Source organism: Heterodontus francisci, chromosome 48 (assembly GCF_036365525.1).
Source record: "Heterodontus francisci isolate sHetFra1 chromosome 48, sHetFra1.hap1, whole genome shotgun sequence".
NCBI lineage: Eukaryota > Metazoa > Chordata > Chondrichthyes > Heterodontiformes > Heterodontidae > Heterodontus > Heterodontus francisci.
The window spans coordinates 15,121,734-15,147,258 of record NC_090418.1 but is presented as its reverse complement, the minus strand read 5'-3'; the positions used below and the strand labels follow the sequence as shown (position 1 = coordinate 15,147,258).

Genomic DNA, 25,525 nt, shown 5'->3' with positions numbered 1-25,525 from the left:
GTTGTCGGTGGCGCTGTCCCTGGAGGTGGCTCTCTCTCTTTTTCCTCCCTGCTGTAGGTGGCGCTGTCCCTGGAGGTGGCTCTCTTTCCTCCCTGCTGTAGGTGGCGCTGTCCCTGAAGGTGGCTCTCTTTCCTCCCTGCTGCAGGTGGCGCTGTCCCTGGAGGTGGCTCTCTTTCCTCCCTGCTGTAGGTGGCGCTGTCCCTGGAGGTGGCTCTCTTTCCTCCCTGCTGCAGGCGGCGCTGTCCCTGGAGGTGGCTCTCTTTCCTCCCTGCTGCAGGTGGCGCTGTCCCCGGAGGTGGCTCTCTTTCCTCCCTGCTGTAGGCGGCGCTGTCCCTGGAGGTGGCTCTCTTTCCTCCCTGCTGTAGGCGGCGCTGTCCCTGGAGGTGGCTCTCTTTCCTCCCTGCTGTAGGCGGCGCTGTCCCTGGAGGTGGCTCTCCTGTCCGGAAGTTGATCCGACTGAGCGGAAGTTTTTTTTGCTGTGCCGTTTTATCTGAGGTTCCGGTCTGAAATGGAAGGTGAGGGAGAGAGCGTGACGGAGGAATGGGGTTGAGGGATAAGGAGTTGGTTGATAAGGGATGGTGAGGGAAAGGGTGCGGGAGAAGGGGAGGGGGAGATAAATGATGAGGGGGTGAGAGGGAGGGTGTGGTTGAGGGTTGTGAGAAACGTAGCCCACTTAATAATAATTTACACCAAGTCAAACTCTGAAGAAGTAAGTTTATTTAACGTTCTTGCAAGATCGGGTGTCCTACAAGCAGGCACACCGATCAACATATTCAGTTCATGTTTATACAATACAAATCCATTTGTCCACGCCTTTATTTTACATTATTGGTTATAACATATTATGACACTAACCTATCCTATGGTTGCTACAGTCTCCTCCTCTGTTTACTTCTCCCCCTACTCTAACTTTCTAGCCCCTGACTCTTGTTTTTGTTTTACCTTATTTGGCTCTCCATTCTTTTGCAAGCCTCCTGTGTGTGTGTTAACTTGCAGCTGTCAGTTCACTCATTCACTACATCCTTTGTTCTAACGCTTGCTGTTTTTCTTTTCTCTGCATAAGCACAATTTTTAACTGCCGTACTGTCTCAAGGTCTTTACTTACATCCCCTTATCAGTTCCCTTGTTCAGTGATTTCATTATGTTGTGCAGAAATGACTTCTTGGTAATTTTCCACAAGCTGTAGAAACAACATTTCAGTATTTTTTTTATTCTCACAGCAGAGAGCGAGAGATCTGAATGGCCAGGGCGACAATTTTGGATTTTCAGGCAGAGCAATATCTAGAGGATATGATTATGTGTAGAGTGAGATGACCAGAGATACAGTGTCAGCCAGAGACTGAGAAACCCGTCCATCTCCCCCTTCCATCACCCTCTCCCATGACATCACACTCTCACTCTGGCCTGTTGTTCTTCCCCCAAAGCCCTCCCTCCATCGCCCCCCTCCATTGCATCCCCTCACTCTGTCACCCCCCCTCTCCCGCCCTCGGCTATTGCCTCCCCTCTCCCCTCCTCCTCTGCCTCTCCTCCCCCTCCCACCCCCTCCACCTCTCCTGTTCAGTGGTTGCTGATTTAATGCTTGGCCTTTCTCTGTATGTGTATGTTGTCAGGAGTGAGCAGCCTGTCCCGGGCCAGGGATCGCCCATTCCAGTGCAATCAGTGTGAGAAGAGCTTCGCCCACTCGACGGTGCTAATCCAGCACCTGCGGACTCACAGCGGCGAGCGGCCATATGTCTGCACCTTCTGCGGCAAAGCTTTCACCCACTCGTCCAGCCTGCATCTGCACCGACGTTCACACACGGGAGAACGGCCCTGCCCTTGCCCCCAGTGTGGAAAAGCCTTCATCCGGCCAGAGGACTTCTGGAAGCACTACCGCATCCACACCGGGGAGAAGCCGTACACCTGCGGCCAGTGCGGCAAGTCCTTCACCCAGCTGCCCAACCTCAAGCAGCACCAGCGCTCCCACACAGGCGAGAGGCCCTATGTGTGCCCACAATGCGGGAAGACCTTTGCCTATTCCTCCAACCTGGTCCACCACACGTACACTCACACCGGCGAGAGGCGCTACAAGTGCACTGAGTGTGGTAAGGCTTTCTACCAGTCCTCAGACCTGACGCAGCACCAGCGCACTCACACGGGCGAGAGGCCCTACATCTGCTCCAACTGTGGCCGTGCCTTTGCCAAACTCTTTGGCCTGCAGAGGCATCGCCTCACCCATTCAGATGAGCGGCCCTATGGCTGCCCTGACTGCAGCCGGGCGTTCCGTCGTTCCACTGACCTTATCCGCCACCGACGCACTCATTCGGGTGAAAGGCCATTCCGCTGCCTCGCCTGTGGGAAGGCCTTCGTCCGGGCAGCTGATCTCCAGCAGCATGCCCACACTCACACGGGCGAGCGGCCCTTCCGCTGCTCTGCCTGTGGGAAGGCCTATGTCTGGGCCTCCAGTCTCCTGCAGCACCAGCGAATGCACATCAGAAATAAACAGCCCCAGGATTTGCTGACAGCAGCTGCTGGTCACAGCCGCCAGGATGAGAAACCAGCAGCCATTGCAGACTTATCCCAAAGCCCATTGGCAGATGGAAAAGACTGTTCTCAAAGCCCATTGGCAGGTAGCATGGACTGTTCTCAAAGCCCATTGGCAGAAGGCAATGGCTGTTCCCAAATCCCATTGGCAGACAGCAAAGACTGCTCTAAAAGCCCATTGGCAGATGGAAGAGACTGCTCTAAAAGTCCATTGGCAGATGGAGAAGACCGTTCTAAAAGCCCATTGGCAGATAGAGACGACTGCTCTCAAAGCCCATTGGCAGATGGAGAAGACCGTTCTAAAAGCCCATTGGCAGATAGACGACTGCTCTCAAAGCCCATTGGCTGATGGCATCATGGGAAGATTCCAAGTTCCGCTAACAAAAGCTGCAAGTTACCAAGAATAGTGGGAAAATGGGGTGAGTGGCCATGTTTAAGAAAACACCTTCTTTGTGGAAAGCAGGTTCAGGCAAAGAAGGACGCTGTGGTCAGGTTTCATTCCCTCCCCCGTCACCGATCATGACTGGGGCTGTGGCCAGTCCTGCCCCCACCAGCCTGGAACTAGACTCAGCCTGCGGTCAGCCCCCACGCCCCAGGCTTCAGTCACTTGTGACTGTTGCATACAACTGGGGCTTTTAAACAGCATCGGACGTTTCCTCCCCAGGAAAGTCAGGTTTGTAGCTCCCCCATCACTGAATTGAGGATGTGAGATTCTCACTCACCAGGTCCCAGGGTGTGGAGAAACAATCGGGAAAACACAGCCAATTGCCGGTCTCTACGGACTCCAGTTGAGTGCAGGCCCCAGGTCATACGCTGTGCTGTTCAGGCTGTGCCTGAAACATTGTGTTCATATGTGGTCATTGAGGCACAAGAGCATCAAACAGGTCCTGGAACTACAGCAGAGAGAATGAACTCGGGAGAAATGATTGACTCTCCAGCCTTGAAAGGAGGGAATGAGAAGGAGGACATCATAGAGGAGAGGATATGAGGTGCAATAGGGAAGATAAAATCTGTAGCATTCTTCCAGGGTTAAACAGTGACTGTGCAAACAGGTGAAGGGGCAGTTCAGGACTGGTATCGGTTCAGCTTCAACTGGACTATTGTGTCCAGTTCTGGACACCACACTTTAAGAAGGATGACAAGGCCTTGGTGGCGTGCAAAGCAGATAGTACCAGGGATGAGGAACTGGAGAAGCTGGGGTTGTTCTCCTTGGAAAAGTGAAGATGAAGAGAGATTTGATCGAGGTGTTCAAAATCATGAGGGGTTTAGATAGAGTAAATAAGGTGAAACTGTTTCCAGTGGCTGAAGAGTCAGTAACCCGACGACACAGATTTAGCACGATTTACAAAAGAACCAGTAGGGGAGATCATTTTTTTTTAACGCAGGGAATTATGATTTGGAATGCGCTGCCTGGAAGGGTGGAGGAAACAGATTCAGTAATAACTTCCAAAAGGAAATTATATAAAGAATTGAAAAGGGGAAATTTGCAGAGCTTTGGGGAAAGGGATGGGGGAGTAGGACTTAATTGGGTAACTATTTCAAAGAATGAACACAGGAATGATGGGCTGAATGGCTTCCTCCTGTGCTATATGATTCTAAGCCTTCCCACATATTGTTTCATGGATAGGGAGGTTGGAGGCATTTGAGAGACAGGTCAGTGTGATGATGAGGTACTGTAAGATTCTGGAGATGGGCTGAGTGGCTCTCCCTTGTCGTACTAATCTCTAGAAGGATTCTGCATATTGCTCATCTCCCCGGATCCTTTCTCTGTGCATCCTCCCTCTCTACACCAACACAGAACAACTCACTCGGCCCTTTCTCTATGCATCCTCCCTCTCTACACCAACAGAGAACAACTCAGCAGGCCCTTTCTCTATGCATCCTCCCTCTCTACACCAACACAGAACGACTCACTAGGCCCTTTCTCTATGCATCCTCCGTCTCTACACCAACAGAGAACAACTCACCAGTTCCTTTCTCCATGCAGCCTCCCTCGCTACACCAACAGAGAACAGCTGACCAGGTCCTGTCTCTGTGCAGCCTCCCTCCTTACGCCAGTGGAACATGTCCTGTCTCAGTGCAGCCTCTCTACACCAGTGGAGACACCTGAATACGTCCATAGACTCCTGCGCCCAGTCTGCTGGGACCTGGGAATCCCACAGTGCTAAGGCTGGCTGGCCCCATTAGTGTTAGTGCACTAATGTTACCAGACTCTATGCAGAACTACAAGGATAGAGTGGGGGAATGGGGGTGATTGGATGCTCTACAGAGAGCTGGAATGGACTCGATGGGCTGAATGACTTGCTCTATTCCATAATGAATTCATGACTCTATTAACCCAAAGAAATTGAGCTCACAGAGGTTTGAATTTTAAATTAAAATAAAGCTTTAGGGAAGGAAACCTGCTGTCCTTACCCAGCCTGATGCTGTGTGAGACTCCAGTCCCACACCAACGTACATGCCTAGCAAGTCCCTCAGTCAGGGCAACTGGAGATGGGTAATCAAAGCCGGCCTTGCCAACGACGTCCACATTCGGAGAATGACTATATTTTTAAAAATCGCAATATGTTATATAGACAGTCCTATAGATTGCATTGACTGTCCATTGTCCAATGTTAATACAATCAGTGTTATACTGTTATACAATATTGATGCTCCCAGCTTGTACAGTGTTATAAACCAGTTACTGGTGTCTGATGGAGCTGCAGGAGTATGACATTAGTTGACATTATAGTGAGTGACCCCTGTAACCACACTGTGCACCTGATTATCTAGCTTTTGTTACAAAAATAAAGTAAATTGCTATATCTTTGTGCTCTGAGATGGGCTGCTTATTAATATTCCACCTTATTTAAACCAAGCACGGGGTAGCTTTTCAGTTTAGGAGGGGCCCAGGAGATTTCAGCAGATGTCTGTAATATTCCTCGCATATTTTACCAGAGGCTGCAACCTATTTATCTAAAATGGATTCTTTCGGCTGCTGAACGCATAGCTCTGGGATGGTTACCCCCGTGTTAATCATTCATCCCCAACAGCGTTCATTTCTAGGCTTCCAAGAAACAGCAGTTAATGGGTGAGTATCACAGCCTCACGTCCTGCACCACACTGAGCTGATTAAAAACCATTGGCAAAAGAAGCAGAGGTGACATGAGGAAAACATGCTTTCACAAAGTGAGTTGTTATGATCTGGAATACACTGCCTGAAAGGGTGGAGGAAGCCGGGTCAGCAATAACATTGAACAGGGAAATGGATAAATGCTTGAAGGTGAAATATGTGCAGGGCCATGTGGAAAGAGTATGGGAAGTGGGACTAATTGGAGAGTTCTTTCAAAGCTCTGGCACAGACCGATGTGCCAAAAAGTTTCTGTTCTGTGTCATTCTATGATTGTTTCTGGTTTAAGAAAGCCACTCACACTCCCTCTTATATACAGATATTACTAACGCGCTGCTTTAAAGCTCTTATCTGCTGCCCCAACATGGTGTTCCGGAGGAACAACAGTAGAAACTGATAATTTTGGATCACAGCAATCGTCTCTTCAACTCGCTGCTTCAATTGGTGAGGCACCGGCGGTTGCCGAGCCTGGTATACATAGACAACCTGTTGACATATAGAGCAACTGCAGCCATGGGCAATTCTGTTACTTTGATCACGGGTCTCACTCTAGTTGAAGAAATGGTTTCTGACATAACCCAACAATGTCCTAATTGGAAATCTAAGGTCATGCCCACTTGTTCTGTAGACTTCCACCAGAGGAAATATTTTACCTCTACCCACCCTATCAAATTTTTTAATCGTCGTACACACTTCATTTAGAATACTGCTTAATCCTACATGTTGAAGGGAAGACATGCCTCGTCTATGCATGTTGTCGCCCTAATTTAACACTTTAAATCCTGGCATCATTCGTGTAAATTTGTGCCTCGGCCCCTTCAAGCCTGTTATATCCATCTTGCGTTTCTAGTGCATGCTGTGATCTAGACGGGGTATCAGAACCCTGTACAGCTGGAATGTTACCTGCATTCTTTGTATTTTTCCCGTCTTGCGATAAAAGCAAAAAAATTCCCTAGCTTCTTATTTATTACCTGTATCTGTCCACTAGCTTTTACCGATCTATTTACTTGGGCTCCATAATCTCTCTGCCCATCAACAGTTCCTAGCTTCTGGCCATTAAGAAAATACTCTCATCTATCTTTCATATGTCCAAAATGGATGATCTCACATGCCCCCACATTGAAATCCACCTGCCACAATTTTGCCCACTCACCTAATCTATCAATGTCCCTTTGCAATATCTGTTCCCAGCTACACTGTACTATGCCATTTGACTTTGTGTATTCAGCAAACTTTGATATATGGTCTCTATTCCTTCATCCAGGTCATATATAAATCTACAGAAAAGCTGTGGCCCCACTATAGGTCCTTCAAGGTACAAAAGGTTAGTATGCAGGTACAGCAAGTAATAAAGAAAGCTAATGGAATGCTATCCTTTATTATGAGAAGAATTCAATATAAATGTAAGGATGTTATGCTTCAGTTATATAGGACATTGGTGAGACCACGGCTGGAATTTTACGCCACCCCAGCGGGTCGGATGGTGGCGTGGGGGTTGTGTAAGATTCAGCGGCAGGCTCTGGGAGGCCTAACCATTGCCGAGTCTCTTTGGTGAATGTCGACCCTTCCAAAGAAGGGTCACTGACCCGAAACGTTAACTCTGCTTCTCTTTCCACAGATGCTGCCAGACCTGCTGAGTGATTCCAGCATTTCTTGTTTTTATTCTAATATGGAGTTGAGTTGTGATATTGGGGAGTCAGATCAACCGATTTCTTATTTGACGAATTTCCCATTTAGAGTAAAGGGATATCTCAGCACATTGAGCAACTCTTTGTTTCACCTTCATTGCTTTTCCTTTCTCTCCTGGTGTTTGATAAGGTGTCTACCAAAAATCTCTCCTGCCCTCCGCCCTATCACACACCTTCCCTAACGTTCTCCACTGCACCAACCCACCACCCCCCCTTCCCTCTTCCACTTGCTCAAAACCTATTATATTTCTAATCTTTGCCAGTCCTGATAAAGCTTAAGTCACTGATATATACCACGAAATGGGACCTAGTGCTCAAACCTGCGGAACTCTTCTGGAAACAACCTTCCTACCCATCGACCATTACAGTTTTATTCCTGCCAGCAAAACAATTTTGGTACAATTTGCAACTCTCCCTTTGATCCTTGGGCTTTTAATTTTCTAACCAGTCTGCCATGATTGACCTTGTCCAAAGCTTTGCTAAAATCCATGTACACAAAATCAAATGCAATACCCTCATCATCTCTCCTTTCTACATTGTTATAAGTCCAATCAAGTTAGTCAGACATGAACTTCCTTAACCAATCCATGCAAGCTGCCATTGATTAATTAGTAAATAGGCTGTCTGGGCTATTATTACTCAGTCTATCGTTTCCCTCGTTTGTGAAACCAGACATAGGAACATAGAAACTTAGGAAATAGGAGCAGGAGTAGGCCATTCAGCCCGTCGAGCCTGCTCCGCCATTCAAACAGATCATGTTTGATCATCTACCTCTATGCCATTCCACACCCCCCCCCCAATATTCCCATAGCTCTTGATGTCATTACTATCCAGAAATCTATCCAGTTCTGTCTTGAACATGCTCAATGATTGAGCTTCCACAGCCCTCCAAAATTCCAAAAAATCTCAGTAAAGAAATTCCTCCTCATCTCAGTCTTAAATGACCTGCCCCTTATTCTGAGACTGTGTCCCCTGGTTTTAGACTCACCATACCCTATCCACACCTACCCTGTCACATCATTTAAGAATTTTTAAAGTTTCAATGAGATCACCTCTCACTCTTCAAAAATAATCCCGCCATCTCAGGGATAAGTCTGGTGAACCTCCGTTGCACTCCCTCTATGGCAAATCTATCCTTCCTTAGATAAGGAGACCAAAATCTGTACATTCAATTAGAACAATTCCCACATCTTCCACTTCCACACACCAATTGCCTTTAGGTCCCCAATCGACCCTACTCTTTCCTTTTTATGTGCTTATAAAACATTTTTCAGTTTTGCTTTGATTTTATTTGCTGTTTCTTCGTGCCCTCTCTTTGCTTTCCTAGTTTTCTTCCGAATTTCACCCCTGTATTTTTGTACTCCTCTTGACGTTCTGCAGCATTGGGATTTCAGTATCTGATATAAACTTTCTTTTTTTGCCTCATCCTACTTTGTGTGCTCCTTGAGATCCAAGGGGCTCCAGATTTGCATTTCTAATTCACGTAAACAGAAGGTCATAGACCCAATGTAGTTAGATATATGTTGTCATGCAGGCCCCCACCTGCCAAGAATGAGGCATATTAATTTTGTCATATGAACATTACTTTTAAACTGTTGCTGGAGTGAGGAAATGACTTGTTAAACAGATCAGCTGTGGCTGGAAAAAAACATTTACACACGAGCAAAGAGTGCTTGTGGAGACAAAGGCTACGAGGCTACGGGCCCAAGTGTGGGAAAATGGGATTTGACTGGATGGGTGCTTGATGGTTGGCACAGGCGCATTGGGCCAAAGGGCCTGTTTCTGTGCTGTATAACTCTATGACTCTATGACGAAGGGCCATTCCCTGACACATTCAACCCACAATGGACTTTGATCACCAGACATTGAAGGTGAGGAAGCTCACATTCCAGGATGACTGCTAAGATGACCAAATCCACAAAGCCACAAAGTTAGTCATATGACTAACCTGCTGGACAACCTGAGTTGTTTTGAATTGTACAGAAAGTTTGAGAAAAAGACTGTTTGCTTCTGGACTGAGAAGACCTCTCCTGTTTGCTCCCATCTCTTTCTCACAAGCCTCTGGACCCACTGAGGACGTGTGAACCTCAAGAGAGAAAAGTCTCCTACAGTGAACAAGGTTTAAGAAGAATACTGGGCCCCAATGAAAAGCAAGACCTACCTGCCAATCAAGGACTCTACAGTGAGCTGGAAGAACAGTAACCAAAATCATCTTCAGACTTTGCATCAACCTTTTCCACTTTATTTCTAATGCTCTTTTCTGTCTCTATCTCCATGTGTGTATTGCATATGCATGCTAGCCTGGGCGTGTCATGTATCTGTAGGCGTTAACCGAATTAGCGTTTAAGTTTAATGCATTTCAACCTTTCTTCTATAAACGGAAGAAAACCTGTTTGGCTGGTTTCTTTGCCTTATAATTGACTAATTAGCATTCTGTATTGTTTTTGAAACTAACATACGTATTAAAATTAAAAATTATGTATGTGTTATACAGAGTTTCTGGGAAAAAAAACACGGACAAGTCTCTTGCCATGAAATATAATTTTATTTTGCAAGCGAAGCAAAACTACCTTGCCCACCATGGAGACAGCGGCAAATTGTAGTTCAACATAAATACCCCAACACATGAGAGTTCAACTTAAATCAAACTTACCGAGGTCCTCCACGCCATCCATGCAGTTTCACTTATCTGAACTCTTGCGTCTAACACAAAATCGAACTGAACCCACCTCATCCACTGGAACCCAACTCAACCCAATATCATGCAACATTAAAAACTAAATGATGTTCATGGTCACAAATGAAAGTTTGTTTTTTGATCGAACTAAGTCTTCGACAGGGAATGTAAAGGGCTGGCGAACTCGATAAAGAGCTGCCAAGTTGCACAGAATGTGTCTGTAAATCTTCCAAATTAAGAGCAACGAATCGAATTGTTTTTTGCTGCATGTTATTGGTAAATATAAGATTCTTCACCCTAGAAATTGGTTTGTGTTGGCCTTCCAAGGTGAATTAGATGTAAGGGATAATTCCTGTCCTGCTACGGGCACGCCCATTGATCACTTGACATTGTCCTTGGGCCCCATCTCTACCAGATCAGCGAGCTGCTGGTGGCGCAACGGACGTTGTTAATTTAGATCCAATGCATTGGTGTCCCTCAGGTTGAATCTGGGAGAGGCGAGAAGCGATCAGGAAGGATGGAGTGACTGGGACAGTGTGTGGAACGCTCACGATGGATGAGGAGCGACCTGGCAAGGCGATCAGCAAAGGGAGAACGGTCAGGAAAGGGACGGAAGCAATCGGCTTGGGAAGGGGGTTGGAAGGGTGGGCGACGTTTAGAAGAAGGGAGGCTATCGGGAGGGAGGGTCGACCATCAGAGGAGTGATGCGTTTAGGAGGGAGGCGCAGTCCTCAGGGTAAGGGTTGGCAGGATACAATCGTGAGAGAACCACGCAGAAACCTGCAACGGTCTTAGAAAGTTCCCCGGAGTTTGGAGGAGCACCCCTGTTCATCCTGCTCCACATCGAGGTCAACACGTTAAAAACAAAGCTTAGTGGTTTGGTGGCAGTGTCCAACCGTTCCGAAAGAGGGAAGCTGCTTACGTCACACATACCAAAGGTTTCAAGCGCCAGTGGCGTTCAGAGCAGCCCATAGGAATGGCTGCCTAATTTCCGGTTTATCCCTCCCCCTGATATCTGCTTATGCAAAGCCCGAACAGCTGTTTCAGTAGCTCCTGATGCTTGTTCTCTCAGTATCAATATGGCAGGCGGCGCATTTCTGGCATATAATGAGCGTTCACACAAATATATCCGCCGTTTTGCTCCTGAGACGACAGCTAACTAATTTCTAGGTCTTGGAGTCTCATATTGACCTTTCAGGAAAAAAAAAAGCCTGTTCAGAGCTTAAGATTTAAATCTTACATTTCAGTTTCTTCGTTTGTTTCTCGTTGTAATAAAACAAAGATAATATATGCACCCAATTAGCACTATTATCATGTTCTTTTTAGAAATCATTCTACGATGTTTCTCTCGAAGAACTAGTTCATTTTGGTTGCAAGAGCTGATATCAATTTTGTTTAAGTATATTTTACCAAATGATGCAATCATCGGGAGCAAATTGCTTCTTAAGGTAAACAGCTTTTTATTTTATTGACAGATAACATTCATGCCCCAAAGACCTCCAATCACGCAACCAGGATGTAATTTCTCACAAGCGATGATGCCATATGCGAACATTGTGATGTTTAGAAATATACAGCTTAGTTCGTTGAGGTGTGGTGTCACAGAACCATCTGTTCTCCTTGATGCTACCGATCCATAGTGAGGTTTACCCAATTTAAGAAACTACTGATTGGGGTTGAATCAATCACTGAAGCAGATTCTAAGCAAAAATTACAAATACGTCTCTGAAGGTCCCAACCAGGAAGCATGAATTCCCCTGAAAATCAGGAAATAAATATAAATGCACTTTCTTGTTAGACATCAACATTTTAAACTTATTCACAACGAAACAGGCGGCTATGTGACAAATTATCTATAATAATTGTAAATTAATTTTGTATGGAACGAAAACATAACTATAAGCTAATGATAAGCTTTCTTAAGGAATACAAGGAACAAGGGATCTGTGGATTGAGTCACCCAGATTCAGGGATTGATATCAGAGATCGAAGCACAGATGGAGAAATCTGGGGATACAGGTGCACAAATCTCGGTCTCCTCTGTCAAATATCCCACAATGATTCTTGAGGAAATGCTGCCCCAGCTAAAGCAGATGTTCCTCCACATTCCGCAACATCAATTACATACGAACGTACTAATTTGGAGCAGGAGTAAGCCACTGGGTCCCTCGAAACTGCTCCAACATTCAACAAAATCATTGGCTGATCTCAACTCCACATTCCCGCCTACCCCTGATAACCTTTCACCCCCTTCCTTATCAATAATCTATCTATTTCCGCCTTAAAAATATTCAAAGACTCTTCTTCCACTGCCTTTTGAGGAAGAGAGGTCGAAAGACTCACGACCCTCTGAGAGAAGAAAAATCTCCTCATCTCTGTCTTAAATGGGTGATTCCTTATTTTTGAACGGTGATCCCTAGTTCTAGATTCTCCCACAAGAGGAAACATCCTTTCCACATCCACCCTGTCAATACCCCTCAGGATCTTATATGTTTCAATCAAGTCACCTCTTATTCTTCTAAACTCCAGCAGATATAAGCCTAGCCTGTCCAACCTCTACACATAAGGAATTCTGTCCGTTCCAGGTGTTAGTCTAATTAACCTTCTCTGAACTGCTTCCAATGCATTTACATCCTTCCTTAAAAAAGGAGACTAATACTGTATAAAATACTCCAGATGTAGTCTCTCTAATGCCCTGTATAACAGAAACATAACCTTTCTACTTTTATATTCAATTCCTCTTGCAATAAATGATAACAATCTATCAGTTTTTCCAGTTACATGCTGTACCTGCACACTAACCTTTAGCAATTCACGCATTAGATGTCTCTGCATCTCAGAGTTCTGTAATCTCTCACCATTTAGATAATATGCTTCTTTTATTATTCTTCCTGCCAAAATGGACAATTTCACACTTTCCCACATTATACTCCATTTGCCAGATCTTTGCTCACTCACATAACCTATCTTTATTCCTTTATATCCTCCACTGTCCTCTTCACGACTTATTTTCATACCTATCTTTGTGTCATCAACAAATTTAGCAACTGAATCTTCAGTCCCTTCATCCAATTAATTTATGTCAATTATATAATTTATAATTTTATGTTGTATAATATTGTATAATTGTATAATATATTTATATATATTATACAATTATATAATTTATAATTATATAATTATAATGGAGAGCAGTGGTAGAATCGGACAGAGTCAACATTGATTTACAAAAGGGAAATCATGCTTGACAAATCTACTAAAATTCTTCAAGGATGTAACTATATGATGATGGGGAGCCAGTGGACTTTAAGAAGGCTTTCAGCAAAGTCCCACATTAGAGATTAGCGTGTAAAATTAAAGCACATGGGATTGGGGGTAGTGTATTGCAATCGATAGAAAATTGGTTGGCAGACAGGAAACAAAGAGTAGGAATAAACGGGTCTTTTTCCAAATGGCAGGCAGTGATTACTGGGGTACTGCAGGGATCGGTGCTAGGACCCCATCTATTCACAAAATATATTAATGATTTAGATGAGGGAACGAAATGCAAAATCTCCAAATTTGCAGATGACACAAAACTGGGTGGGAAGGTGAGTTGTGAGGAGGATGGAGAGAGGCTTCAGGGTGATTTGGACAAGTTAAGTGAGTGGGCAAATGCATGGCAGAAGCAGTATAATGTGGATAAATGTGAGGTTATCCACTTTGGTAGCAAAAATAGGAAGGCAGATTATTATCTGAACGGCTATCAACTGAGAGAGGGGAATATGCAATGAGACCTGGGTGTTCTCGTACACCAGTCACTGAAGGTAAGCATGCAGGTGCAGCAGGCGGTAAAAAAGGCAAATGGTATGTTGGCCTTCATAGCGAGAGCATTCGAGCACAGGAGCAGGGATCTCTTGCTGCAATTAGACAGGGCCTCGGTGAGGCCCCACCTGGAATATTGTGCGCAGTTTTGGTCTCCTTATCTGAGGAAGGATGTTCTTGCTATAGAGGGAGTGCAGGTTTACCAGACTGATTCCTGGGATGGCGGGTCTGACGTATGAGGAGAGATTGAGTCGGTTAGGATTATATTTGCTGGAGTTCAGAAGAGTGAGGGGGAGATCTCATAGAAATCTATAAAATTCTATCAGAACTTGACAGCGTAGATGCAGGAAGGATGTTCCCGATGGTGGGGGAGTGCAGAACCAGGGGTCATAGTCTAAGGATACGAGGTAAACCTTTCAGGACTGAGATGAGGAGAAATTACTTCATCCAGAGAGTGGTGAGCCTGTGGAATTTGCTACCACAGAAAGCAGCTGAGGCCAAAACATTGTCTGTTTTTAAGAAGGAGTTAGATATAGCTCTTGGGGCTAAAGGGATCAAAGGATATGGGGAGAAAACGGGAACAGGTTTCTGAGTTGGGTGATCAGCCATGATCATAATGAATGGCGGAGCAAGTTCAAAGGGCCGAATGGCCTACTCCTGCTCCTGTTTTCTATGTTTCGATAAAATGTTGAGTCGCCAGCAATAATCCTTGTGGCACACAACTCGTTACATCTTGCCAAATAGAAAATGACCCATTTATGCCTACTCTCTGTTTCCTGTTCGCTAGACAATCTTCTATCCATGCCATTATGAAAGACCTCAATGTTGCACCACGCCAACGTGCTGTGATATCACATTTACCAGCAACAGTTTTTAAAGCTATAACTCTTTCCACTATTAACATTTCTCATTGGTGGAGATTTTTTTTTTCTACTTGCCGTCTGCATGTAAAACTAACGTTGATGTTCACTTTCCTTGGGCAGTAAGTTGAAAATCTACCTCGTGATTTCTCGACTACTTTGAAGCAGTTTACTGGAGCTACCTTTCTCATATCCAACAATTTTAGATTACATCTTTCAAAACCTAAAACTCATCTGCGCCAAATTTTCATCTGCTGCAGATGGACGTTAATCTGGTGAACTGGATCACCCGCTTATCAACCATTCTATTTTCACCCCATTGGATTGAGATGGACGATATAAGGACAAGGGATCCGTTCTGCTACATTACGGGCAAAATAATGCATATGAAAATTTACACCGACCATCGGTCCATGACTACCTAATGCCTCCCTTCTATTTTATTCGGCTGAACTGGATACATTTTAGTTTAGAGATACAGCACTGAAACAGGCCCTTCGGCCCACCGAGTCTGTGCCGCCCATCAACCACCCATTTATACTAATCCTACACTAATCCCATATTCTTACCACATCCCCACCTATCCCTATATTTCCCTACCACTTACCTATACTAGGGGCAATTTATAATGGCCAATTTACCTACCAACCTGCAAGTCTTTTGGCTTGTGGGAGGAAACCCACGCAAACTCCACACAGGCAGTACCCAGAATTGAACCCGGGTCGCTGGAGCTGTGAGGCTGCAGTGCTAGCCACTGCGCCACTGTGCCGCCCCAGTTTATGGCGCTTGTTTTATTCATTCTCGCAACGGGGCGCCGCTGGAAATGTTGACATCTCATATCCAGCGCAATTTGATCGTCAGCCACTTCAGGCGGAAGTTAAGAGTCAACCGCGTTTGTACTGGGCGGGAGTGACATTTTGGCCAGACCAATAAAGACGTTTCTTCCGGAAAGGAAGTTCGTAAACCAATTGGAGCGTCCGACAATCCATCAGCTTCAAAGTGTTACTGATGCTAGTTCTTTATTTACAGATCTCATTCAATGTGAATTCAAATTCTCGAAGTTCCATGCTGGAGTTTGAAAGTACGTTTCTGGATTATTTGTGAAACTTTCTGGATTATTAACCTTGTGGTTTAACCAGTACACTACCCTAGCCCTGGAATGACCAGAGCACTATATGGTTTGATCATCAATTCCCTTCACGTGTGTTATCTTGTTTCCATGATATATTTAACCTTGTAGTAATTTTTTACCCATGAATTCTGCTCCTCAATGAATAAACACGTTCAGTATTCAGTTTACGAATATTCCAGCGCTCTTTCAACTATATCTAATGCTATTCTTGCACCGTTAAACATGATCCATTTTCCATTCCATCAACTCACTGTTGGCTGGAACTGGCCTGATGAGTATTTAAAAAAAATAGTCTCTACCAATAGGAAGTATTAAAGGGTCAACTTACTGGAAGGACGCCGTTCAGTAGCGCTAGTAGTATCTATATGGCGCACAGTGTCCATAGTAGCAGCAGTAACCCTTGCCACACTCATAGTTATAGTGGCATGAGTGACCTATAAAGGGAACACGGTAGATTGGTTAAATAATAAAAATTATCAGGGCTGGAATTGATTTAGCAGCTTCCACATCAAATCTTTTCAAATACTTGTCACCAGCAAGTAATTTCTGAGGTTCAGTGCATGCTGTTAAACTAGCAGCAGTGAAGGTACATTTTGTTTTACCTTCACTATCCAGGTGGCAGTGCAGATCACAAGCCGTTTGGAGAAGCCACTCGTTTATTATTAGCATTTAGCTGGGCTACATCACATCCATAGGAACATAGGAGCATGGGTAGGCCATTCAGCCCAACGAACCTGCCCCGCCATTCAATATGATCATGGCTGATCATCCACTTCAATGCCTTTTTCCCACACTATCCCCATATCCCCTTATGTCATTTGTATTTAGAAATCTATCAATCTCTGCTTTAAACATACTCAATGCCCGAACTTCCACGGCCCTCTGGGTAGAGAATTCCAAAGATTCACAACGCTCTGAGTAAAGAAATTTCTTCTCATCTCGTTCCTAAGTGGCTTCCCCCTTATTTTGAAATTGTGTCCCCTGGTTCTAGGCTCCCCAACCAGGGGAAACATCTGAGCTGCATCTACCCTGTCTATCCCTTTAAGTATTTTGTAGGTTTCAATGGGATCACCTCTCATTCTTCGAAACTCTAGAGAATACAGGCCCAGTTTCCCCAAATTATCTTCATAGGACAGTCCCGCCATCCAAAGAACAAATCTGGTGAACCTTCGTTGCACTCTCTCTATGGCAATAATATCCTTCCTAAGGTAAGGGGACCAAAACTGCACTCAGTACTCCAAGGTTCTACACAATTGAAACAAGACTTCAATACTCCTGTACTCAAATCCTCTTGCGATAAAGGCTAACATACCATTAGTCTTCCTCATTGCTTGCTGCACCTGCACATTAGCTTTCATAGAACATTACAGCGCAGTACAGGCCCTTCGGCCCTCGATGTTGCGCCGACTTACTGACAAGGACGCCCAGGTCCCTTTGTACAGCTGCATTTTCTAATCTCTTACCATTTAAGAAATATTCTGCACATCTATTCCTCCTATCAAAGTGGATAACCTCATATTTTTCCACATTATATTCCATCTGCCACGTTCTTGCCACTCACTAAGTCTGCCCAAATCCCCTTGAAACCGCTTTGCTTCTTCCTCACAACACACATTCCCACCTAGTTTTGTGTCATCTGCAAACTTGGAAATGCTACATTTGGTCCCCACATCCAAACCATTGATATATGATGTGAACAGCTGGGGCCCAAGCACTGATCCCTGCGGTACCCCATGAGTCACAGCCTGTCAACGTGAGAATGACCCGTTTATTCCTGCTCTCTGCTTTCTGCCTGTTAACCAATCATTAATCCATGCCAGTATATTACCTCCTATCCCATGTGCTATAATTTTGCTAACCAATCTCCTGTGGGGGACTTTATCAAAAGACTTCTGAAAATCATCTCCTTCATCCAATCATCCAATCCTTCTCCAATAAAAGGAACGCCAGTTTATCCACTTTGTTTCTTATTTGTGAACCTATCTTATATGAATAGAAGATTGTTAGTTTTTTTTGGCCCGCCAACCTACTGTGAGACCCTATAGCTAACACCTTCTGAAATTCCACACAGGCTTCAGCTACTGTTTCATTTTTATCTGTACAACCAGTCACTTCTTCAAAAAAAAAGCTCATTAACATTTACATGGAGTTCTGCATTTCATGAGCCTGCCCAACGCTGACATTAAATCACCTGGTGCTCACTTTATCTACTTGCTCGCACAAAGGTATTTCATTTGTTACCTTTTAATGACTGTAGAATTATCTTTGGGATAACGGGGTGGGTATACTTAGCGTATGTGAGATTTACAGAGTGATTTTTTTAGATTTTAGATTTACAGATACAGCACTGAAACAGGCCCTGCGGCCCACAGTGTGTGTGCCGACCATTAACCACCCATTTATACTAATCCTACATTCCTACCACATCCCCACCTGTCCCTATATTTCCCTACCACCTACCTGTACTAGGGGCAATTTATAATGGCCAATTTACTTATCAACCTGCAAGTCTTTTGGGCTGTGGGAGGAAACCGGAGCACCCGGAGGAAACCCACGCAGACACAGGGAGAACTTGCAAACTCCACACAGGCAGTACCCAGAATTGAACCCGGGTCACTGGAGCTGTGAGGCTGCAGTGCTAACCACGTGCCACTGGATAAAGCACCACTGTCGAGGAGATGCTGACTTCAATATTTCAAATTTCTTTCATGTTGAACTCATGGCACGAGACTGAAAAGTTGGCAATATCACATCTTTTTTCAAAGAACTTGTGGCATAAATAGGAAAGCGATAGATCACCACAGACCTGGAATTATTTTTCTCCTTGGATTAAAAACAGTGTGTGCCTTTATGACTCTGTTAAAAACAATGTACCTTTAAGGGAGAGAAGATTGTGGAATTCTGGAGACACAGTGTACCACAGCTGCATTTTTTTTTACCCTGGGCAACAGCAGGAGAGAAAAGATGTCACATGGTAATGTTTCCATTTTGACTGTGTGTAGAGCTGTCAAAAACCAGCTGAGATCAGTTAGTTTTGAAACAGACTTTTCAGCCAGGCGAACTGAAGAGCTGTTTTATTCTCTCTCAGAAAAATTCTTCAAGGTGCTACAAGCCCAGTTAATTCCCTGAGTAAAGAAGAAAAGCCTTTTCTTTGTCCAGAAATTATTTGTATTGCTGTGCTCATCGTTCAAATAAGTGTTAATGCTTGTTACAGCCGAAGAGGTGAATGCCTATCTTCTGAAGACTATTTTCATCAGACTGCAAATGACGTTCAACTATTTTCACATTAGAAGATCTCATCCATCAGGAACGTAAACTACAAAGACTGTCTTGTTTCATTTATTCTTAAGAGATGGCTAATTTTAAAAACTACTTTAAAACAAAAGTTAACTATTGGTACTTTTGAATGCATGTGTGTGAATAGGGGAGTTAGATTAAATTAAGAAATTATAAGGTTTTTGGGCATAGGTTTATCTTAATAGTGTTTAAGATTTAGTTTTTTTAAATAACTACTTAATTTGTTGTTGACTAAAGATACCTGGTTTGGTCTGCTTCATTCTGGGGTTGCTAGAGTGTTTACTTCGGCTGCTTTCCGATTGTGTGTGAAAACTTAATAATATGCTGCGATCTGTGGAGTGACGGGACTGAACAGACAGTGCTGCGCCCGTCGCGGTCGTATCATTGGCAATAATTGTGACATCTTTTAGAATTCATAATTGCCAATAAATTTAGAAATGCATCATTTAATTAAGGACAGCCAACATGGATAGAATCAAGGAAAAACATGTTTAACAATTTAATAGATATCATGAATAGACCAATAGACAAAGAATATGTAATAACTTCTGAAAAATAGATTGTCAACTGGCGTTAATAAAATGCTTAAGAGGTCTTATAGAAACCTTCACGTGCACCGTTTGACAGGAAATAATGCAGCATGGACAGGAAGTTGTGTGTTGGGCAGGAAACAAAGAAGCACAGCAAGTTGGTATTGCGGAAATGTCGGAAGTGTTGTCCTTTCTGGGCCCCTGTGAATAATCTATCAATGGGTTGAATAGACAGGTCAGTTAAATAATATGTTTTTCCGCACTGAGAAAGAGCCGGTGATTAGTTGTTTTTATTACCACTTGGAGCACGCTGCACAGCATGAGTTCAACACTCTAAAACCAGCAGTAAGTCCGTCTGTTTCTGGCTCTTTTGACATTGCAAGAAGCCAGTGGTTGTGTTTCAAAGATCTGTGTTATGTTGATGACTGGAACATGAAATCTACGCTTGATTCTTTGATGCCCCTTGCATTTCAGTTTTTGAATTTATATTTTGCTCCGGCTGCCTGATGTTAATGTAAGAGAGCAACTATATTAAATATAAACAATTCTAGCACCTCGCAGCGTACAAAGATGCCGGTCCGCATTTACCGTACCGTGATGCCATCCGGGATAGCCTCCGTGATAGCCGCCATAATAGCCTCCAGCATAGGAACCATGAAAGCCACCTCCTGTGAAACAGAGATTTGTGTTAATATTGCCTGCAGAGACACAATTGAAAATCCACGTTAACAGGCCAATTATGTGAAGGAACTGGAAAATTCAGAGGTTCACAGATTATCGATTGGCGTAGATCATGAGAGGTATGGACAGGGTGGATAGCAAGAAGCGTTTTCCCACAGTGGGGGATTCAATTACTAGCGGTCACGAGTTCAAAGTGAGAGGGGAAAAGTTTAGGGGGGATATGCGTGGAAAGTTCTTTACGCAGAGGGTGGTGGGTGCCTGGAACGCGTTGACAGCGGAGGTGGTAGACGCGGGCACGATAGTGTCTTTTAAGATGTATCTAGACAGATACATGAATGGGCAGGAAGCAAAGAGATACAGACCCTTAGAAAATAGGCGACATGTTTAGATAGAGGATCTGAATCGGCGCAGGCTTGGAGGGCCAAAGGGCCAGTTCCCGTTATGTAATTTTCTTTGTTCTTTGTTCTTTGTAGGAATGAGATTAATTTTGATATTTTTCATACTCGCTTCATTTCCATTTATTAATCAAGCATGCTACACTTTCTTGATAGGTACCTAATTATTTGACAGTAAAAGACTAACGCTCCTTCATTACACATTTAATTGTTTCATTTTAAATCAGAAGGATTAATTCAAATCAGTTATCCAAATTTTCTTGGAGTTCCTTGGGATGACCATCGAGTCCTCACAGGATGGTGGGATCTGTTCACTCATCTGATATTATCTGCAAGCAGACTTTGTTTCAGTAATTCCTGTTGGTGACATTAGGGGACATATAATAAATGATCTTTGTGATATTCCTCTGTGTTCTATTTAATACAGGTGTTAAAAGGATTCAATCCTGAATGACAAATGGGAAGCATGAGAATTCCCAGGCAGAAACTCGAATGAGCTGTTTCAATTTTCACAGTAACTCTTTAATTTCTGGACAAAGGTAAAGTTTGAGGTGAGACATTTTCTGTCGTGTCCCTTTTGCTAGCAAGTGGTAGAAGGAGGTCGCAAAGGTTCATTTAGTGCTTGGTTTCTAATTTCAACAATAGCAAATTACCACAAGTAATACTTCGTATCTCGTGAATAGACGTCAATGAGCAGGGGATTCTAGACGGGATATTTGTTAGGTGGTTCGTAATACCCTTTCCGCTTAGACTGCTTTACATTACCATTTACGCAGTATCAAATTAAAGAGAATAAATTCTCTGAATTAAGCATTTACCGTAACCGTGATGATAGCCTGTTCCTGTGGAACAAAGAGATTTGTCTTAACATTTTCTTCAAAGAATCAATTGGAAATCCACATTTTCAGCTTAATTCTCTTCAGTAACTGGCGCATGCACTATTTCGCAAATTATGGATTGGCGCAGATCTTCAGAAACCAAAAGAATTCCGACAATCATACACGCCTCGATTCAACTTATTGTTCTGTTGATCCACTGTTTTATTACGAACCTAACTCTTTGATGCCAAAATCTGTACATATTCTACATTTACGTACAAATGTTAAGTTTCTTTAAAGATTATTTTTCCCGAAATTACGGAGTATATTGTCAAAAAAGTGGAAAACGTCATAATATAAACCAATGAACGACTCTACATGATGGTTAAATATCCCCATGATTACCGTAATACCCCTGATAATTAAGTTCTATTTTCCTGATCTATATTCTGCTGGGCACCACAGCTGCTGTTTTGGTGTCTATACGCTACTCCTATCATTTTTTTGTTTCTCAGCTCCACCTAAACTGATTCTGCATCTTGATTTTCCGCGATGAGATTCTTTCTCTGTTCTGTGTTGATCACATCCTTTACTATGAGGGCAACCAGTCTTCTTTTCCCAGTTTTCCTATATATTTTGGTCAGCTAAGCTGGAATATATAGTTCCCTACCTTTGTCACTCTGCAACCACAGCTCCATAATGGGTATTAGATCAAACCCATTAATTTCTATATGTGCGAATAATTCATTCATTTTCTTGTGAATGTTTTGTGGATTTAAATCTACTGAATTTAGCTTTCTTTTCTTTCATATGGTTCCCCCATTGTCACCCTTGTCAATTAAGCCCAATTACATTGGTTGCTCTCTGCCCCTTCCTGACCCACTCTGCTGATCTTTACCAAAATTGTTACTTTGCACTGCAGCCTCTCCAGTTCTCTTATTGCTCTGGAAGTTACCCTTTCCCGAATCTTCCCACCACGCAGGCCAAACCAGTGATTTGTGCCAGTATAGAATAACATTTTGATTTTGCGCCCCGTGCCACTACATTTAATGCTTAGGATTCGATGTCCATTTGGTATAAAAGCTTCAATAACTTGTGCTGAGTCCTCTGAAGATTTTGAAAACATGAATTAAGTGAATTCAAAGATTTGCCATAACCACCATGTTATCAGCGAAACAAAACAGATTTGTTTTAACGTTGCCTTCAGGGAATCATTTCGAATTCAACTTTTTTTTTTACAGAATGTAACTGATACATTCAGGGTTTCAATGAATAATTATTACAGTTTTTCTTTAAAATATATATTCCAATTATCAGTCATGCTCGCCTCATTACAACCTACTAACCTTTGTTGCTCCAATTGCTAAACATTTTAACATGCATCGACTGCCAAATCTATAAGTAAATAGTTTTCTTTATCTCCTGACAAATTTACAGCTCGTCAGATTAAAGAGTCCAGCTGAACCAGGCAATCCAAGAGATCTCCCTTGGGTTCCTGTGAAAGGTGCATCATTCATGGCTTTATAAATTGTGGATTAGGGATGATCGATACAAGATAAATAGCGTTTTCCATTCATACTCTCCCGTTTTAACCTATTATTTTGTTTTGCTCCAATTTTTATAACAAGGGCGGCGCAGTGGTTAGCACTGCAGCCTCACAGCTCCAGCGACCTGGGTTCAATCCTGGCTACTGCCTGTGTGGAGTTTGCAAGTTCTCCCTGTGTCTGCGTGGGTTTTCTCCGGGTGCTCCGGTTTCCTCGCACAAGCCAAACGACTTGCAGGTTGGTAAGTAAATTGGCCATTATAAATTGCCCCTAGTATAGGTAGGTGGTAGGGAAATATAGGGACAGGTGGGGATGTGATAGGAATATGGGATTAGTGTAGGATTAGCACAGACTCGGTGGGCCGCAGGGCCTGTTTCAGTGCTGTATAACTAAACTAAACTAAAGCGTGACGCCAAAATCTGAGAGATCTGTTTTTTAGTTGATGCCTTTATTTCCTGACAAATTATAATTCATCAGAGTACGACAGAGATGGAGGTCAAAAAGAATAGGACAGGACATAAAACTACTCATCTTGAGCTGTTAACATGGCGTTTGTTTGGTGGGATAATTAACAACTAGGAGATACGGTCACAGATGAATTCATGGCCGACAAGGTTACATATAGTACACATGGTATACATAGTATACATGGCGTACACACCCAAAATTTAGATCTCATACGAGAGTGCGACGTACAAAGCCTGATCATCATGAATCCCCTAGGGAAGCTAGGATGTATTAATTTCTTGTCATTGATGTAATACCGTGCAGTGTTGCATGAAATGTCAAGCAATACTGAACTCATAGAGCAGTTTTATAGAACAATAATGCTGTTAGCCAATATAGTGAAGTTTCTTGTTTCAAACAGCTTAGGCCAACGTTATTGTCGAAAGGTTATGACAGTAAGTACGGAAAGAAATTCACTTTTAAGAGTGCACGGAAATCTGTCTGTCTTTCAAGTTCACCCAAAAGCCAAAGTTTGTTCTGAATAAAATGGAAATCCTAAAAGTCTAAACCAATCGGAAACTTTGAAATCTATTTTTGCTTTTAGCTCATTTTGCAAAACCAGTCTCATTTTTAGTAAATCATTCATCGTTTTGAATTCTTAGCCTCGTCTATCAATTGGAAAACCAAACACAGCAGCCAATATGGGCACACCAAATTTCCACCAAATAGCAATGTGATATTGATTAGTTAACACCAAATTTAAATATTAACATTTCTTCATTACGCATTTAGTTTTTTTGTTTTTAGATTGGAAGGATTAATTCTATTAAATTATCCAAATTTTCTTGGAAGTCAGCCTTGTCTATCAATTGGATGATTAGAGTCCTCACAGGACAGTGGGATCTGGCCAGTCATCTGATGTTAGCAGCAAGCGGACTTAGGATCAATAATTCCTGTTGGTGATATTAGGGGACATATAATGAATAATCTTTGAGACATTCCTCTGTCTTCTATTTAACACAGGAGTTGAAAAAGGATTACCGGAAGCATGAGAAATCCGAGCCAGATGCTCAAATGAGCTGTTCCAATTTTCAGAGTAACTCCTTAATTTCTGGACAATGACAACGTTTGACGTTAGACGTTTTCCGTTGTGTTTACTTCGCTCGGAAGTGGTAGAAGGAGGTCGCAAAAGTCCATTTAGTGCTTGGCTTCTAATTTCAACAATAGGAAATGACCACAAATAATACTTCGTAACTCGTGAATAGACGCCAATAAGCAGGGGAATGGCTTCCAGACGGGATATTTGTTGGGTGGTTCACAATACCTTTTTCGCTTAGATTGCTTTACATTACCGTTTACGCACTCTCAAATATATACATTAAAGAGAATAAGTTCACTGAATTAATGCATTTACCGTAATGATGATGATAGCCTCGTCCTGTGGAACAGAGATTTATCTTAACATTTTCTTCAAAGAATCAGTTAGAAATCCACATTTTCAACATAATTTTCATCCGTAACTGGTACATGCACTATTTCGCAATTTATGGATTTTCACAGTGAGAAAATGAAATAATTTTGCCATTCATACACGCCTCAATTTAACCTATCGATCTGTTGATCCAACATTATACATCTCTTCCTTTAATCTAATACTATCTCGAATTTCCCTTGCCAGCCATGATTGGGCCACTTTTCCGTGGGATTGTTTTCTCCTTAAGGGGAGACCAGAAACCCATCAAAAACTTTGAAATCTCTCCTCGCTGTTAGCTTGATGAGCTTGCAGAACCAGGCTAAATTCTTCGACACTTTCCCATCGTTTTATAAATGTTCTTTCAATTGCAAAACCACAGGGTCTGCATCCGAATGTTAGAATCTAGGAATTCAGTATCTCTCATGACTTTTGTCCTCATAAAGCAAAAATTCCCCGTTTTATATTTGGAAGCCGCTACCGAAAGCAGGGTCTGACTTTCCTCTATTAGCTGTTAAAGGTGTGAAGGTGTTACTGTAGTAAAAAT

At 43.1% G+C, this 25,525-nt stretch overlaps 1 protein-coding gene across 5 annotated transcripts; it reads left to right on the top strand.

Moving 5' to 3' along the window:
• Positions 1 to 441: 441 nt before the first annotated feature.
• On the top strand, positions 442 to 25,525 carry LOC137357565 (zinc finger protein 892-like). Of its 5 annotated transcripts, none has more exons than XR_010971185.1 (5): positions 442 to 515; positions 6,900 to 6,959; positions 21,126 to 21,249; positions 23,145 to 23,301; positions 24,531 to 25,525. XR_010971185.1 is itself a non-coding variant. In XM_068023987.1 (2 exons), exons 1-2 carry the CDS (start codon positions 509 to 511, stop codon positions 2,870 to 2,872), a joined length of 1,269 nt encoding a protein of 422 aa, XP_067880088.1. In that variant the 5' UTR covers positions 473 to 508; the 3' UTR covers positions 2,873 to 5,293. The 5 variants fall into 5 exon arrangements, 1 of the variants encoding a protein (XP_067880088.1); XR_010971186.1 differs by lacking the exon at positions 442 to 515 and adding an exon at positions 5,494 to 5,596; XR_010971184.1 differs by lacking the exons at positions 442 to 515; positions 6,900 to 6,959 and adding an exon at positions 19,773 to 19,857.